Source organism: Gigantopelta aegis, chromosome 6 (assembly GCF_016097555.1).
Source record: "Gigantopelta aegis isolate Gae_Host chromosome 6, Gae_host_genome, whole genome shotgun sequence".
Lineage (NCBI taxonomy): Eukaryota > Metazoa > Mollusca > Gastropoda > Neomphalida > Peltospiridae > Gigantopelta > Gigantopelta aegis.
Window position 1 is genome coordinate 74,704,348 of NC_054704.1, and position 17,861 is coordinate 74,722,208.

The window sequence follows — 17,861 nt, forward strand, 5'->3', positions numbered from 1 at the left end:
TACTAGTATAGTTTTACTGAGGAAACCCACTACATCGTTTTCATTAGCAACAAGGGACCTTTTATGTGCACTTTCCCACAGACATGAAAGCACATACCACGGCCTTTGACCAGTTGTGTTGTACTGGTTGGAACGAGAGAAAAATCTCAATCAGTTGATTGGATCCATCGAGGTGGTTCGATCCTGTGACGCAAGCACCTCAAGCGAGCACTTAGCCGACTGAACTAAATCCCGCCCCACACCAAATAGCATCTCACCAGCTGGTAGTTTGAAGTGATCCTTTCAACTAGTATCAGTGTAACAGCTAAGTACTACTGTGCTTGAAACGTACACGTTCCTACTGAATTAAGTAAAGATAAAGTTTATTTAGTTTAACGACACCACTAGAACACATTGATTAATTCATCATCGGCTATTGGATGTCAAACATTTCGTAATTTTGACACATAGAGAGTAAACCTGCTACGTGTTTCCATTAGTAGCAAGGAATCTTTTATATGCACCATCCATAGACAGGATAGCACATACCGCTGCATTTGATGCACCAGTCGTGGTGCACTGGCTGGAACAAGAAATAGCCCAATGTGCTAATCGACCCTACTATATTATTGAAATTAGCAACTTAACCCCTTCCCCATTTCTACTGGTCGTAGTATATATTGACGTAGTATATAAATGCTGCGTGTAGTAGTTACAGCCACGTGTTAATATAAAGTATGTTTTGTTTAACGACCCCACTAGAGCACACTGATTCCATGTGTTAATATTTTCGTCTGTGAGATATGACTTGGTGGTATATGCCCTAAAGAACATGTTTAATTAGTATTTATATCTGTCAAACGTATGCTAATTACAACAAATAAGTAAATGCGCGGTCGGTCTGGGATCGATCCCCGTCGGTGGGTGCACATAAAAGATGCCTTGCTACTAATGAAAAAAGGTAGCGGGTTACCAGATGTCCGACATCCAATAGCAGATGATTAATAAATCAATATGCTCAAGTGTTGTTGTTAAACAAAACAAATTTTAATTTTAATATGCCTTTTTATTTCAAATTTTATTTTAAAACAAACACAGGCCAGGAAGCTCAAAATTATTGGTAAGGCTTATTTTGACTACAATGCCTGGAGGATGAGAGATAATGATCCCAACCAATATGTTTTTTCTTCTTTAAATATATGTTGTTGTTTGGGGTTGTTCGTTTTTGTTGTTTTGGTTTTGGTTTTTGTTGTTTTGGTGGATTATTATTTTTTTTTCATGCATTCTGGGACAGTTTGAAGCAGTGTATAGTGACATTTCAAGCAGAATTACTCCAAGAGGTACATGGCTTTAATCAGAATTGACCTCATTGATGAGAGTGTGGTTCTTGGCACGATCTAGAACACAAACTAGTATTACAAAATGTATAGAGGCTTATTAGATACAATATGGTAACACCAGACTACTCATTTAACAAATGTCTGATTTTGGCTCTTTTTGGTAAAAAAAAGAAGAGAGATGTCAAAATGGCAATTGTGTTTTAAGTGGGGTCAATAAGACTGCTATATTTGGAATCAGCACCACTCTTTACATAAAGTAGACTCATCAAACCTTCCTTACCTAATATTTTGATTAAAACCATATATCTCTTAGACTAAATTAACGACAAATTGCAATATGGTTTTGTTTTGTTTTTCTCCCTTAAATTAAATATCGGTCTTATCATTTCTTACGGCCTTGCACCAAAACAAAACTAAATGTGATCGTTTAACAAACAATATTCTTGATCTGTATTTCATTGTTTTCAGTCTTATCCGCACCCTGTCTTCATTTTGACTTTAATCAGTAAAAATGTCAAAACTCCATATGAAAAATAAGCAAAACGTCATACCAAACATCGATAAAAGTGCACTCTCGCAGTAACCGAGTAACTATAATATATATATATAGATACTAAACAACGCCAACTGCGGAGTTATCCATGACGGTGTCCATGGTGATGACCTGTTGCAACTGCTGCTAGCACTAAAACCGCTGAAAGAAGGAAGGAAGGAAATGTTTTATTTAACGACGCACTCAACACATTTTATTTACGGTTATATGGCGTCGGACATATGGTTAAGGACCACACAGATATTGAGAGAGAAAACCCGCTGTCGCCACGTCATGGGATACTCTATTTCGATTAGCAGCAAGGGATTTTTATATGCACCATCCCATAGACAGGATAGCACATACCACGGCCTTTGTTACACCAGATGTGGAGCACTGAGTGGAACGAGAAATAGCCTAATGGGTCCAGCGACGGGAATCGATCCTTGATCGACCGTGCATCAGGCAAGCGCTGTACCACTGAGCTACGCTATCGTACTGCGCATGTGCGGTTCGTCATTTTCCATTTTTAAGGCAACTACATGAAAAAATATATGTTTCTTAATTATGCACAGTTGCCGAACACTTAATTTATTTTTAAAAATTTAAAGGAAAAATTCAATTTGTCAAGCGTTCTGGTCCGGTCCGCGTTTTATCAACACACATCGCTCACACTTGATGTCAGTACTGATAGGCATTACGTTCATACCTGCGAATAGTTTGTAAAATATAAAAAATTTAATGAATTGATTATAAATTAACACAATTATATACTCCAAATTATTTACAACTGTTATGAATGGATTATCAATACTATTCACTACAATAGAGGCACACAAATGTAGCATACATTTTGCAGATCGAATATAATAAATGAAAACAAATTCTAACAACAGGGGTCTTAAAAATCGTAAAAATTAAAAAATATGGCCTTGTTGATCTGGCACGTGTGAGGTCATGTGACACGCACCGAATGTTAATTCATCTATCTCTATATTAAGTCAATTTCTACGAGACATGTGGACCTGATATCGGTAATTTTAAGGAATAAACAAAAACGACTTAGTAAAATTAATGGTTTTAGGGCTTTGTAAAGTTTTGTATTTACATACTTACTTTTCTCAACTTCATTGTTTATAAAAATGTTCCTGAACTGAAAAGAAAAAAATCATAAATGAACGACATGCCAATGACAACAAATCGGATGTTGATTGCGCTAACCGTGCACGAGAAAACAAAGTGAACGGAATTTGAAGCATAACGCAGTTAGGGACGTTGACGATACGTCTAGAAATTTATTTGTCCACCAATATTTTACTTGCCAGATAATTGGGTTGTTTTGTTCAAGTTTAAGCGAGATATTTTCCAATGCTCAATTGAAATCGTTTTGTAGAATTTTACTTGTCCAATGGATAACCATTATAGTATAATTTGCTTATCCAAGCAATTTCCATGTGTCAGGACAAATAGACCAGTGCTTAATTCGAACGCTAATTATGCGCCAGTAAGCAAGCCAAACCCTACAACCACTGCTGCTAGAACAGCTTACAGTATGTGTGACAATACTAATCTTACTTAAAACGACTGTCCCGAACTTGCTGTTAGAGCCTGCTTATCCTAGTAGCACATATAGCACGTGCTACGGGTCCCGCGCTTAAACCGGCTTTGCTTGTTGTTATAGTAACAGATTATTTTAATGACTGAAATTACTTATGAAATGCATTTTCTTGCTTAGAATATCAATATCTTTATATATCTCGCCTGAATGTTTCTAGAAATCAAGACTAGATCCAACTTCCTAACATTTTCTTGGTTAGAATATCAATATCTCTATATATCTCGCCTGAATGTTTCTAGAAATCAAGACTAGATCCAACTTCCTAACATTTTCTTGGTTAGAATATCAATATCTTTATATATCTCGCCTGAATGTTTCTAGAAGTCAAGATTAGGAATTAAGGAAGGAAACGACGCACTCAACACATTTTGTTTACGGTTATATGGCGTCGGATATATGGTTAAGTACCACACAGATATTGAGAGAGGAAACCCGCTGTCACCACTTCATGGGCTACTCTTTTCGATTAGCAGCAAGGGATCTTTCATATGAACCATCCCACATACAGGATAACACATACCACGGCCGTTGATATACCAGTCGTGGTGCACTGGCTGGAACGAGAAATAGCTCAATGGGCCCACCAACGGGGATCGATCCCAGACCGACCACGCATCAAGCCAGCGCTGTACCACTGAGCTATGTCCCACCCCGTCAAGATTAGATTCAACTTCCTAACATTGTCTTGTTAAGAATATCAATACATCTATATATCTCGCCTGAATGTTTCTAGAAGTGAAGACTAGATTCAACTTCCTAACATTGTCTTGCTTAGAATATCAATATCTCTATATATCTCGCCTGAATGTTTCTAGAAGTCAAGACTAGATTCAACTTCCTAACATTTTCTTGCTTAAAATATCAATATATCTACATTGTATATATCTCGCCTGAATGTTTCTAGAAGTCGAGACTAGATTCAACTTCTTAGCATTTTCTTGCTTAAAATATGAATGTCTCTATATATCTCGCCTGAATGTTTCTAGAAGTCGAGACTAGATTCAACTTCTTAGCATTTTCTTGCATAAAATATCAATATCTCTATATATCTCGCCTGAATGTTTCTAGAAGTCGAGACTAGATTCAACTTCTTAGCATTTTCTTGCTTAAAATATGAATGTCTCTATATATCTCGCCTGAATGTTTCTAGAAGTCGAGACTAGATTCAACTTCTTAGCATTTTCTTGCATAAAATATCAATATCTCTATATATCTCGCCTGAATGTTTCTAGAAGTCGAGACTAGATTCTACTTTTTAGCATTTTCTTGCTTAAAATATCAATATCTCTATATATCTCGCCTGAATGTTTCTAGAAGTCAAGACTAGATTCAACTTCTTAGCATTTTCTTGCTTAGAATATCAGTATATATATATATATATATATATATATATATATATATATATATATATATATATATATATATATATATATATCCTGAATGTTTCTAGACGCTAAGCCTAGATTTAACTTCGTAATAATTTCGTACATATGAAGCTATATACATGAAGTTTCAGTTACTACAAACATTAGGACGACCAGAATCGCATTGAATACATAGAAACACTGATATTCTAAACAAAAACAAATGTATTTAACGTGTAATTTAGTTGTTAAAACGGCTGTTAGAAATGTGTTACAATGGCAACAAACCCAAGTCAGTCCCTATAATACATCTACTTCAAATAAAAAGCAGCGACTCACACGGGTCAGTCAACAGGAAAATGGGTGAGCTGTTTAGCTACCTAAAGATTAGCGCGCGCGCGTACGTACACACACACACGCGCGCGCGCACAGGGAGAGAGAATACACACACACACACAGGAAGCGAGAACACACAGAGGGAGAGAGAATACACACACACACACACACACACACACAGGGAGAGAGAATACACACACATACATACATACATACATACGCACACACGCACACACACGCACACACACACATAGATAGATAGATACATACATACATACATACATATATACTTGGCCTGACTTGGGACAGAACTACATCTACCATATTTCTAGAATGTTTTGACGTTAGTAAACGTTGTTGTTTTTTAACTTAACGACACCACTGGAGCACATTGATTAGTTAATTATCGGCTACTGGATATCAAATATTTAGTAATTCTGACTCTAAGAGGAAACCCGCTACATTTTTCATAATGCAGCAAGAGGTATTTTGTATGCACTTTCCCACAGACAGGAAAGCACATACATCGGCCTTTGTCCAGTTGTGGTGCACTGGTTGTAACGAGAAAAAACACAGTCAGCTGAATGAATCCACCGGGGTGGTTCGATCCTGGGACGCAACCACATCAAGCGAGCACTCAATCGACTGAGCTAAATCCCGCCCTGACGTTAGTAAAGACTAGCGTGTTCGAAACCCTAGCGGTATATGAGCACGTTAAACTAGTTACCTGCCTACCTAGTAAAGACTATTAGTGTAAATGAAATTAATACATACCAACTGACACTACGAACGTAAAACTGATGCAATTCATCACGACAAAGTCAGTGGTGTATTTCCAAACTACAAGATGGCTGTTTTAACAAACGTTGTTTGAGAACTACATTTTATATTAAATAAATACAGGAAATGTCTGCGGTCCCATGTTGCAGTTACAGTACAGCACTGTCTGCTCTGTACGTGACCCATCGTTCCCGCTGCGACAATACCACAAAGCAATATTGCATCAACATGGGGTAATATAATGGGAAGTATGAATGTTGTTATTCAAAAAAGAATATACGCGGTTATGTCATAGTTTCCTCGTGTTATGTCATCACTGCTTTGCGGTTTGTTCCCAGTGGGAAGCAAAGTAGGAAGTTACACGGGTTAGTGAGAACTGTGGTCCGAATCGGACATAGAAAGTGTTTGGTTCTTTCTAAGAAAATTCACTTTATATGCGCCTTGCACTAGTGAGAACTGTAGCTCTGTTGGTAAACATGGTCAGATGAGTATAAAATGCTGGGAAACTAGCATAGTTTTCAACAACAAACTAGTCTGCAAACACTGACAGGAAATACATTTAGGTTTGAGGTTTTACTCGTAATTGGTAGAAAACAAAATCTTAATTATTATCTTTTTTGCCTTAAATATTAAAATAAGTAAAATAATAAATTTGTTAACTTGTTCAGAATAATATTACTACAAAGAAAAGTTAAAGTTTGTTTTGTTCAACGACACAACTAGAACACATTGATTTATTGACCATCGTTACTGAGTGGATTTCAAACATTTAGTAATTCTGATATCTATGTCTATGGGGAAACTCGTTATATTTGTCCATTAGCTGCAAGGGATCGTTTTACATGCACTTTAGGATTAGACATTATATAATGTTAGGCTCAGACTACCAACTTCGACGACAAAGTTTACCAACTTCTTGCTGTCACGACTTCTACGGCTATACAGTTGTTAGTCTGAGTGCGTTCACAAGACGAATTTCGAAGTATACGACTTTTACGATCAATTAGTGGCTAATCTGAGCGCACCCGTCGTCGGGAGTCTTATGCTAGGGTCAGAATATCAACTATCATGACGAAATTGGCAAACTCGATGGTTGCGTTATAATTTTTGCAACTCCGGACTTACGATAGGTGCGCTCAGATTGACAACTAATTGGTCGTAGGTGTAGGTAAGACCGCTCAGACTAGCAACTGGACAGTCGTAGAAATCAAGAGATCGGCGAGTTGGCCAACTCCATCGTGACAGTTGGTAGTCTGAAGCTAGCAGATTTGTACACAAATTTTCGATTTTATATTGGAATAATAAATAGTATTATGAATCCATTTGATAATACCAATATAACACATCTAGTGGGGAAGAGGTGGGGGGGATTGGTGGTACTTAACGGTTTCTGATGTGTACATATAAAAAGTGAATTTCTGTTTCTTCATTTACTCGACAAAACTAATTAGTTTTCATATTTGGATTATTTATTGACTTTGAAGTTTACAAAACCTTTACGACTTTACATATTAAGAATACAAAATAAATATCTATGTATTTGAATGGCAAAAACAATACTTTTTCAAATGAAAACGGTCCATACATTTAGACTGGTCTCCGAAAACGTTTATCCGACTGACGTCACCATCGACGGAATAGCGGGCTGTTCTCTCATCATATTTGACGGTGCTCTCAAACATACCACCGCCAGGTTTACTTACAACAGTCAGCTGATAAAGGGAAAATGCGTCTGTCCTGTTACCATAGTGAACTGTTCTGTTGATGACGTCATTTAGACTTTGTTCAAAATGAAAACCATTATTATTGGGCATCATAACTGTGACATCTATAATACTGAATATTTCAAGCGGTGCACATTTGTATCTGTAGTCGTACAAGATCTTGTTGAGGTGTAACAAAAGCGAATATGCAGCCTCTACTGCTATCGTGGAAGTGTTTGATAATTTCTTCCTGGAGAAACACATACACCAATGCGGCATGATGGACGCATCAAAACACGATCGTTCCTTTGGGATCTCTCTCAATAAACTGATTCCTCTTTCACCCCTGTCTCTCTTTGGGAAGTTACCGGTAAAGTAGAGTATATCTTTTAAAGTTTCATATACATCAAAAGGTGTAGACAGTCGTTTTGAATTAACTTGAAGGTTCCTAGCTATTTCCTTGTATTTGATTAGAAACCACCGTGGAAAAACAAGAAATAAAAAAGGAAGTCTTTCTTCGAGTTTGCCTATAAACGTATTACGTATTCTGCCGTATCGGTTACCATGGTCACTGTAGTAAATCAAAACAGTGTTTTTAAGTATACCATCGTCCCTTAGTGTGTTCAGAAACCGGAAGTGCGGATCGTCTGCAATTCCGGCATCGTTGGCGTAATCGTGAGAAGGTCGGGTAATAAAAGCGAACGCAAAGGTGGCTTTGTGGGTATTCTGCACTGCAAAGTCTCGCACGTATTTTAAAACAATATCCGACTCCATTCTGTCACCAACGCAGTGGTGGTTGTGATTCCACACCGATTTGTGCTTCTCCATGGCAACGCTGAACACCCTGTTATAGAAATCAGCGGGAGGCGTGTGGAACCCCGCCTTACCGTATTGAAACATTGCGATTTTTGGGGCGTCCTCCGCGTACAACGTTTTGAAACCATTTTTAGAGAACTCTTTCCAGATGAAGTCATATTTGTCAAATGGCGTTTTTACCATTGTTTCGTTCCACGGCAGTTCTTCCACGTACTTCCCAGTGGTCATGGGGACAATGTTCACAAACGTATTATCTGCTACTTTCGTGTAGCCAAGCATTTCGACAGCGCTAAGATTTCTGAGGAGAAACTCTCTTGTTCTTGGCATCTGCCGCATTAAGTTTAAGCGTGATACGGAATCAACACCAATCATCATCACGTTTAACTTTTCTTTTGGCTGGTGTCGCTTCAAATAACGACGAAACCTCGTGTCACATTGTTCTTCAACCTCAGGTTTTGGAATGACTATAGAATGGAAGTTCGTGTAGATCTTCCCGCCCGACTTGCTGTAACAATACACTCGAATAAATTCGTGTTTCGCTTGCACGTCCGAAGAGAAGGATTTCTTGAACGGACCGTAAGTGAAGTAAAAATCGTTCCCCTTGGGTCCTCTGATGATCGGTTGATACTTGCAATATTTGAAATCTCCTTTGTAATATTCATTTATCACTGTCCAGTTCAGCCTGAGCACTGAGCCTTCCTCGAAAGTTATGGAAGGCTTCCCAACGCAAAGAATTTTTCCACGTCTTCGGATGAGATGCAGGATGGATTTGTCAAATGGGTCAACGTCGGGTATCTTGCAAGAAGCTGTGTCCACTAGGAGACCACGAGACTGGTGATCAGGTGTGGACGTCACGTGATTTCTCCTATTGAACACCACGTGAGTCTGTGACCTCGAAGGGGAAAAGAACTTGATTTCCAAGAGGAATATGAAGATGATGAATATGATCAGAAGAAAGGACAGGCGGCTGATCCTCCCACAAAGAAACATTTTCCAACCTGAAATATTAAAGAAAACGTTAGTTCGACACCATTAGAGCACATAGGATTATTAATCATCAGCTATTCGATGGTGCATATACTCTTGGAGAGGAAACCCTCCATGTCTCAGTTAGTAGCAAGGGATATTTTATATATGCATCAACCCACAGACAGGATAGCACATACCACGGCCTTTGATATACCAGTCGTGGTGCACTGACTGAAGCGAGAAATAGTCCAACGGGTCCACCGACCAGGGTCGATCCTAGACCGACAGCTTATCAAATTTAGTTTGTTTTATGTAAACGACACCATTAGAGCACATTGTTTAATTAATCATCGGCTAATGCCAAACATTTGGTAATTCTGACACGTAGTGATTAGAGGAAACCCGCTACATTTGTCGTAATGTGGCTTGCGACCATTTCCTCGTGCACAGCGTATCAGGCGAGCACTATCCCACTGGGCTACATCTCTTCCCTGAAATATTAATGCCATTAAGGAAACAGCAGTAATAGAGAGATAAAAAAAAGAGAAAGAAAGAAAAAGTATTAAAATTGTTTTATTAATTATGTTCTTCAGTCAGTAGTATCGTGTGACTGTATAACTTAAATCATTTAAAAAGCAATCATTTTATCACAGGAAAACTTCGTTAATTGAAAACATAAATATAAATAGTCTAAAGAGGTAAGTCATAAAACATAATATGATAAAATAATGCAAGTTAAAAAACATTGGGAAAAAGATACTTTTGTCTCACGTGAAAAATTCTATTTCAGTTTAGACATCCTGTAACGCATTTAATAATACGATTAATTACAATAATTCTAATGAAAAGTTAGTTTGTTTCGTTTAACGACACCACTAGAGCATTGGATGTCAACAGTTATTTTACTGGGGTTTTTTGTGTACTTGTATGTCTGTGGGGTTTTTGTGTGATTTTTGCTTGCCCGACTGCCTGCTTTCTCACACACACACACACTCTGACACACAGAGAGAGAGAGAGAGAGAGAGAGAGAGAGAGAGAGAGAGAGAGAGAGAGAGAGAGAGAGAGAGAGAGAGAGAGATAGAACGATTCTTCACAAAATCCTAACCGTCAAACGATACCCTGTATTCCTACTATAACTATGATTACTTTGAACCATTGTGTTTTGTATAACCGAGTGGTTTAACAATCTGGTTTTAGGATTTCTACTTTGCTTTCGAGCTAATTCTGGGGGATGTAGCTAGGGAGCAAATAGGAGTCGACCTAAAAACAAGAACAAGAGGTGACTGTATATTATTGTACTAACATGCGAGAAGTGTATACATTGCGTCTAGATCATTAAATCTTTCTGTAGCAGAAAGGAGTTGTTAAATGTATTAGTTAAAGGGACATACCCTACTTTCAGCCCATGAAAATGCACACTAAGTTTAGTTAATCTACAAACCTTTAACACATTTGGATAAAGTTACAATTGAGTTAAACATGAGTTTGTGACTTTGAAATGATGACATATCCTCTAAAAATATACTAAAACTCGACTCCATAACTGTTACTTCTCAGACGCACGCGCGTTTTTAAAAATATGAGAAATGCATTTTGTGATAGTAAAAACGCCAGGATCACCAAAAACACTTCGAATGTACGGAAATGGATAATATATATATATATATATATATATATATATATATATATATATATATATATATATATATTTATTTATTTATTTATTTATTTATTTATCCCAGTGCCCCCTTTCCTTTCTCTCCTTTGAATTCCATCTCATTTCTTCCCGATCTGGCAACTCTTATCTTTCAACTTCTTTCGCTGTCCACCTCCACATCACAGTCCTTGTCTCTCCAACCGCGACAGGTACTTGTCTCTTGTGGCTATCTGTGCCACACACCTGTTCCTCGTCAGCTTTTAGCTGTGGGCTTAGTCTGACCACTTCTGGGAGTGTTCAGTAGTTACTTCTGGCATTGTTAAGAGGCTCTTGTAACCACCTACTATGCACCCCAACTACCGGCGATCGTTAGTTAGTGCCGTGGGTCAGACCAGCTTTATTAGCGACAGAGGACGAGATGCCAGGTGGGTGCAGGGATATACACAGAGACTGCACCCGTGGAGGAAGTTGAGACAGGTAGGCGATGGTGTGGACAGGTCAGAAGACAGAGTCGGAGGAAATTGACAGAAAGGTTGAAACAGATTGAAATCGTGGGAGAAATTGGAAAGGTTTTTTGATATATTAAAATAATGAGAATGATAGGCAGAGGGTGGTAGATGAGAAAGATGAATGAATGTGTGAGCCAACTTTGACGGGATTTGAACCACTGTCGTGGATAATATTAACAATAAAATCTAAGTAAAGTATGATTTCAGTTATCATAAATGGCTCTAATAGTAAAAAATATGCCTTAGTGTTTAAAAACTAGGGTATGTCCCTTTAGTGTCCGTGCCTTTATGTAAATGTGTGTGTTATGCATATGTCATATGTCATAATGGACAGTATATATATAACTGAATACACTTTGTGCTAAACATGTACGTAATAATGTGAGTGCCGTAATGGTGTGCACTTATTTGCGTTTTGTAATGTAATTACCGTTTGGTTAAGTATTTACCGTTCGGTATTCAACATTGTTTACACATGTAATTTTGCGTATTTGATTCACATACTAAGTAATAGTACTACATTTCAATCAATATTCATGTACAACAACCCACACGTTTATCTATCTACTAAATAAAGAATCAAACACCTCTACAGTAATAAATCATATTTCCGACCTCCCTAAATGCGGTAATATCTAATAATAACGTATATTAAACATTTATATTTAAAGGCGACATCATCTACATAACTAAGTTTTTTTATCATTTGTATTTTATAAATGTTATTCGTGTACCATGTTTATTACAAGACTCTATGGTTTTAAATAAATATTAGATTCAAATAAGTATTCTAATGTCTAATGTAAGAACATAATATTGAAGCAAACATATATAAATATAATCACATCAAATACAAGTAGTTAAAATGGCTTACCTAAAAACAAGAACAAGAAATGAGTCACTGTGGGTCCATCGTTTATTTCCCAGTCAGATGTGTGTGTGGATCTGAGCTGTACCCGGTTTACATGGGACTCTACTCAAATCGGTTACGTATGCATCTAAGTGGATATTGGATTGTTATAGGTTTTAATTGCCTACTGTTTCTTTATGCCGTAATAGTTTAAGAAGCTTCTGGTATGTTTGTTACGTATTATACTGCTTATCGTTGTTGGTAGATCGGATTCGCCCTTAATATTAAAGGCGCTCAATCACGGATTTAGTGGGCCTTATTTCTCTAAGTAAGGATTATAAATGGAAATTGCATTCATTTGGAATACCAAACCTAGTTATTGTATGATCCAAAACATTTTAATTGAACTACGATCGAGGGAATTCCATGACACGCTTCATTTTTAAAATTTGGAAGTCTTCTTGTGAAAAGTCATAAAAATACGACAAAACAGACTCGTAGTGATGAGGCTGTATATACGACAACCGTATAATGTATTTCCAAATTTTATATAAACGACCGCCGTGTATAGAGACTTGGCATATGAGGGCCGGCTATATAATAAAATAATAAAAAATATATATATTATTTCATGACGAAAATAACTGCGAATACGCTGAAATAAAATAATAAACAGTCGAAACATGAACTCACCATTTATTATTATAATTATTATTATTATTATTATTATCAGGCGCGTGTGCATGGAATTTAACAGAAGAGAGAGTCTAGATATAATGCTTGGTTCGAAAACGGATAACATGTTTTCCAGCGTCACAAATGTGGCATACGACCAGCCAGTCGTTTTTCGTTAAACGTTTGCAAATTATTTTGACTGATTCGCAAAGTGGTCATTCGGTTTAATGTACAGCGTAAAAAAAAAAAAAAAAAAAAAAAAAAAAAAAAAAAAAAAGTATAGGGGCCTACTGTCACATGTTTTGCCGTCCAAGGGTTGGCTTAATTATTACTTAACCCAGTTGAATCCAGTTCTACGTTCAAGGACAAGTTCAGCCTGTCGTTTATGCGTGTGTGCATGCACGTTAATCTTGCATTTTTATAGAACCCCCCCCCCCACCCCCCTCCTGCGCGTGCTGTAACCTCACTATGATGCAAGGGTGTAACATTCTCTTTGAGAATGGCCAATACAGCACAAATCCCCTTGTTTTCTTCGAGATACAATTAAAATTTTGAATAAAAGTCAGTACCTACCTGTGATATTTGTATTTTTGCACAGTTCTTTACACTGTTTTTATTTAAATCTTGAATTTTTATATTGATGTTATCATCACTTTATTTGTTTGCATTACCATAGTTTGACACCCAATAGCCGATGTATTTTTCGTGCTGGGGTGTCGTTAAACATTCATTTTATAGAACATCCCCCCCCACCCCACCCCCATCCCCCACCCCAGTTAAAATACTACCACTCCACCCAAAAAGGTAGTAGTAGGCTAATAATAATAATAATAATAATAATAACAATAACAATAATAATAATTAATAATAATAATAAAACACTATTATTATTATTATTATTATTATTATTACATGTATTATAATGCTGGTAAAATCACGTCGCGGTGGGGTGGGTGAAACATTACATTAATTTAGAGGGGAACCCGGAAGTGGTCTCAGCGTTACTGGTATAAAACATATGTATTCTTGAGTTTTATTGCCCCTTGCAATTTTGCGCATTTGAAATATGAATAAATACAGCAAAATTAACCTTTTTATAGTCTCGACCAGTATTTTTAGAATTTGTATGTTCCCGAATAACGTTATAAAAGGCGAAGTGTAATTGGTCGATATTTAAATTGTTATTTATAGATGGAATGTCACTTGGACACGGGAGTCGATGCAATGCTGTTAGATCTACTGGTGAGACCAGTAGAGCTAATTTTAATCAGATTGAACTATATTCTCCATGCATCCCATTTATTAGCTGGTTCAGCTGATTGATGATGTTGGCAGGTTTTAGTTAATGTTTATTTATCCTTCTTAGCAGGTTTAATGTTTAAAGTATAATTAGTGCCATTCATGCTTCAGTGTTCTATTACGATTCCTGTTTAACTTGAATATACCAAGTTTGCCACTATGACAATACTCTGCAATAGAAATCGCAATTACTCTCCATCAGAACACTCCACCCCACCATTTTTCTTTCCATTTCTACATTAAATAAATTTATGGGGAAAATATCATCTAGAGAAATCGGTTGGCGGAATCGTGTAGCTTGTTTTAATTATATGTAGGTGACCAAATTGAGTAATTTAAAAAAAAAGGCCGGATTTGTTATTAAAAGGTTCCTGTGCACCCAGTGCACCACGACTGGTATATCAAAATCCGTGGTATGTGCTCTCCTATCTGTGGGATGGTGCATATAAAAGATGGAAGGCACGTAGCGCCCGAGCCATTAAGGACGGGAGATGTCCAAGGGAATAATCCCACAGACATTTTTGCAGGGTTTCACATGACGCAGGAATCCTGCGTATTTGACGCAACATTTACCTAAAATACTTTTAAATAAAATCTGTGTGGTTCATGGTTGACGCAAAATATTTCCGATGTCAATCGATTTTACATTTGTGTTTTTTTTAATACATAAAAAACGTAACGGCTAATTCAATTAAATTTCAATTCAATTTATTGCACAATACCAAACAAACTGGTGTCAGAAAAGAGATAGAAAAAAAAAGAAGCATACAACATCCAACGAAGTTCAATACGAAAATAGCCGACCGGTTTAACTGTTTCCCAACCTTTACGTTTAACGTAACTTAAGTGTTAAAACCAGTATGTTAAAACCAGTCCCTTTGTCTAAATTTAGATCATTTTTTGTGGATTTTTTCCCGCTGTCAATCGCTTTAACATTAAAAAAATAATAATTAAACACCTAAAAACCTAACGACTACGAAGTTTCAGAACAAATATAGCCTAGCGGTTTAACTAGTTCCCAACCGTATCAAATACGTTACGTGACATAAGTGTTAAAAACAGTGGCTGATTTAGTGTGCCAGTTCCTGTCTAATATGTATGTTTAATCCCCCCAAAAAGTAAATGATCATATAAATAAAGCAATTGTAATATATATTAAAGCTACGGGAATAGGCATTTAGCTGGACACGGTATGGTAGGAGGTGTTGGGACCAGCTGGCGCTGCCGAGGTTAATGGCGGCCAGATAAAGAATAATCGTATAATAATTAGATATATAACTGCTTAATTAAATACAATAATAAGATTTTATAATACAATATATATTATACGCATGGTGGATAAATATAATTAGGTTATTAACAACAACCGGTAAGCGCTATGGTTAGTTTTAGTTACGAACCTAAAAAGGAATCCAACGGAGACTAGAAAACACCACGATGGTATATATCCTAGCGCGTCCGCACACGTAACGATCCTCGTTGACAAAAACAACGAAATGAAGGATCCCCAAGTCGAGCACACGAAAGCACGTGCTGTGTGCACCAGCGAAACAACACGTCTTACTGGGAAATGTGATCGAGTGTATGCGGTGAAAGAAAGTTTCTGCTAGCGCACTGAGTGGTAGAGTGTGTGTGTGGGTAGGAAAGTGTCTACTAGCGCGTCCGCGCGCTAGTGGAAAGTGAAAAAGGTTGAAAAAAATCCGTGTGTTAGAGTGTGCGTGTATTTATAATGGCTCGATGGGTTAAGGACCCGGGCATGGGCGGATCCAGGAAATATTTTTAGGGGGGGACCAAAAAAGAAGGGCACATTGACTCGTCAAAAGGGCACCTTACTACAAGTTTTGATATTTACAATTAATATGAATTCCTACAGGTCTACGTCATAATATACTAGCAATAATGAAGTAAATTGGCGTCACTCGCGTTAGAACCTCAATGGGGCCCCATTGAGACTCAATAACACAGACACATATCTGCAAGCTTGCGCATGTACACGAAAATCTTGATTTCATTTATCTACAATATAATTATTGTTTACTTAAAAAAAAAAAAATTCTACAAACAAAAAGGGCACTTGGACATTTTGAGGGCACTTGAACAATTTTTTGGGGGGACGCGTCCCCCTGGTCCCCCCCCTTGGATCCGCCCATGCCGGGGATACCTGGCAGTGTCTCCGCCTCCCACCCGACGTTCCAGGTGATGGTATTAAATTGTTTTAAATATGATAGTGTGTGTATAGTGTATGAATGTATGAATTAGAAGACAGGAAGGTAGCGGTCGCATAGGCGACAGCTTCCATACTGTCCTTTTAACTTATTGATATAGTGTTGTTATATTTATTATTGTTGCATGTTTTTAACATTAAAATTTAGGATTTGTACTAATTTCCTCTTAGCATTTTTAGACTACTATATTTTATATAAATGTTACCCAACTTTTTGTTTTATACAAACAAGTTTTACCAGGTATTAACTTAATCAGCAGCAGTTAATTTAAAAAAATAAGACCGGGCTGATACTCAGGGCATTCGTCTAACGATTGACAGGACAGGCAACTCATTTTACGTGCCCCTATCCACTAGGGTTCAGGCACGCCCACCCCGGATTCAGCCTCTGACTTCGCCAGTGACTGACTCCGGGGCGGGGGGGGGGGGGGGGGGGGGGGAGTGTGTGAAAAAAAATGCAGGGGGTAATTTTTAATAGTGTGGTATGACCACTTAAAAAAGAATCAAACAATTAAAACAATTTGGGATCTATCATTATTATATATTATTTAATATATTAATTATAGTAGCACCATAATTTAAAAAAACCTATATCATTCTATTCTTTTATTATGTAATTAGTAGGTGCAAAAATATAATTACATTTTCAGTCGGGCAGTTCAAAAGAAATATATACTATAATTGTTTAATTGATAATATTATTTATATGTATATATATTTTTTTTTAATTTAAAATTAGCCCTGGAGGGTAAAGGATTCGCAAAGGGGGGAACACAGCGCCACTGGCCAATCCGGCGCTCCAACAGGCGGGAGGCCCATTCCGGTCAGTCCGGATTTCCATGGGGGGGGCGTTCCGGGGGGGGGGGAGGCCTCCTAACAGGCATCCCTATCGGTCAAAACCGCCAACGCCCTATCGCACCCAAATAAGCACCCTACCACGGCGTGGGGGTGGACGGGCGGGGGGGGGGGGACGCCGTGGTAGGGTGCAGTTTTGGGAGCGTTAGGGCGTTGGCGGTTTTGACCGATAGTTTGCCTGGTAGGAGGCCTCCCCCCCCCTCCCCCCCCGGCACGCCTGCCCCGTGGAAATCCGGACCAGCACTCTGCGCTTACCCGTTTGTTGGATCGCAAACCGGATTGGGCGCGATGCTCCCCCCTTTGTTAACCTTTGTCCTCCAGGGCCTAATTATTTAGTAATAAATAAAGTATTATA

At 37.7% G+C, this 17,861-nt stretch overlaps 1 protein-coding gene across 2 annotated transcripts; it reads right to left on the minus strand.

The window, feature by feature from the left end:
* Positions 1-130: 130 nt before the first annotated feature.
* LOC121373967 lies at positions 131-15,954 on the minus strand. 2 transcript variants are annotated; one of them, XM_041500826.1, is made up of 4 exons: positions 15,828-15,954; positions 7,535-9,466; positions 2,968-3,004; positions 131-2,013 (listed from the first exon to the last, which is right to left on the minus strand). In XM_041500826.1, exons 2-3 carry the CDS (start codon positions 9,456-9,458, stop codon positions 2,979-2,981), a joined length of 1,950 nt encoding a protein of 649 aa, XP_041356760.1. In that variant the 5' UTR covers positions 9,459-9,466; positions 15,828-15,954; the 3' UTR covers positions 131-2,013; positions 2,968-2,978. The 2 variants fall into 2 exon arrangements, with proteins under 2 accessions (XP_041356760.1, XP_041356759.1); XM_041500825.1 differs by lacking the exons at positions 131-2,013; positions 2,968-3,004 and having other exon boundaries at positions 7,409-9,466.
* Positions 15,955-17,861: the final 1,907 nt, after the last annotated feature.

Coding starts and splice junctions, on each gene's coding strand:
- LOC121373967 (XM_041500825.1), bottom strand. CDS start 9,458: ATGTTTCTTTGTGGGAGGATCAGCCGCCTGTCCTTTCTTCTGATCATA.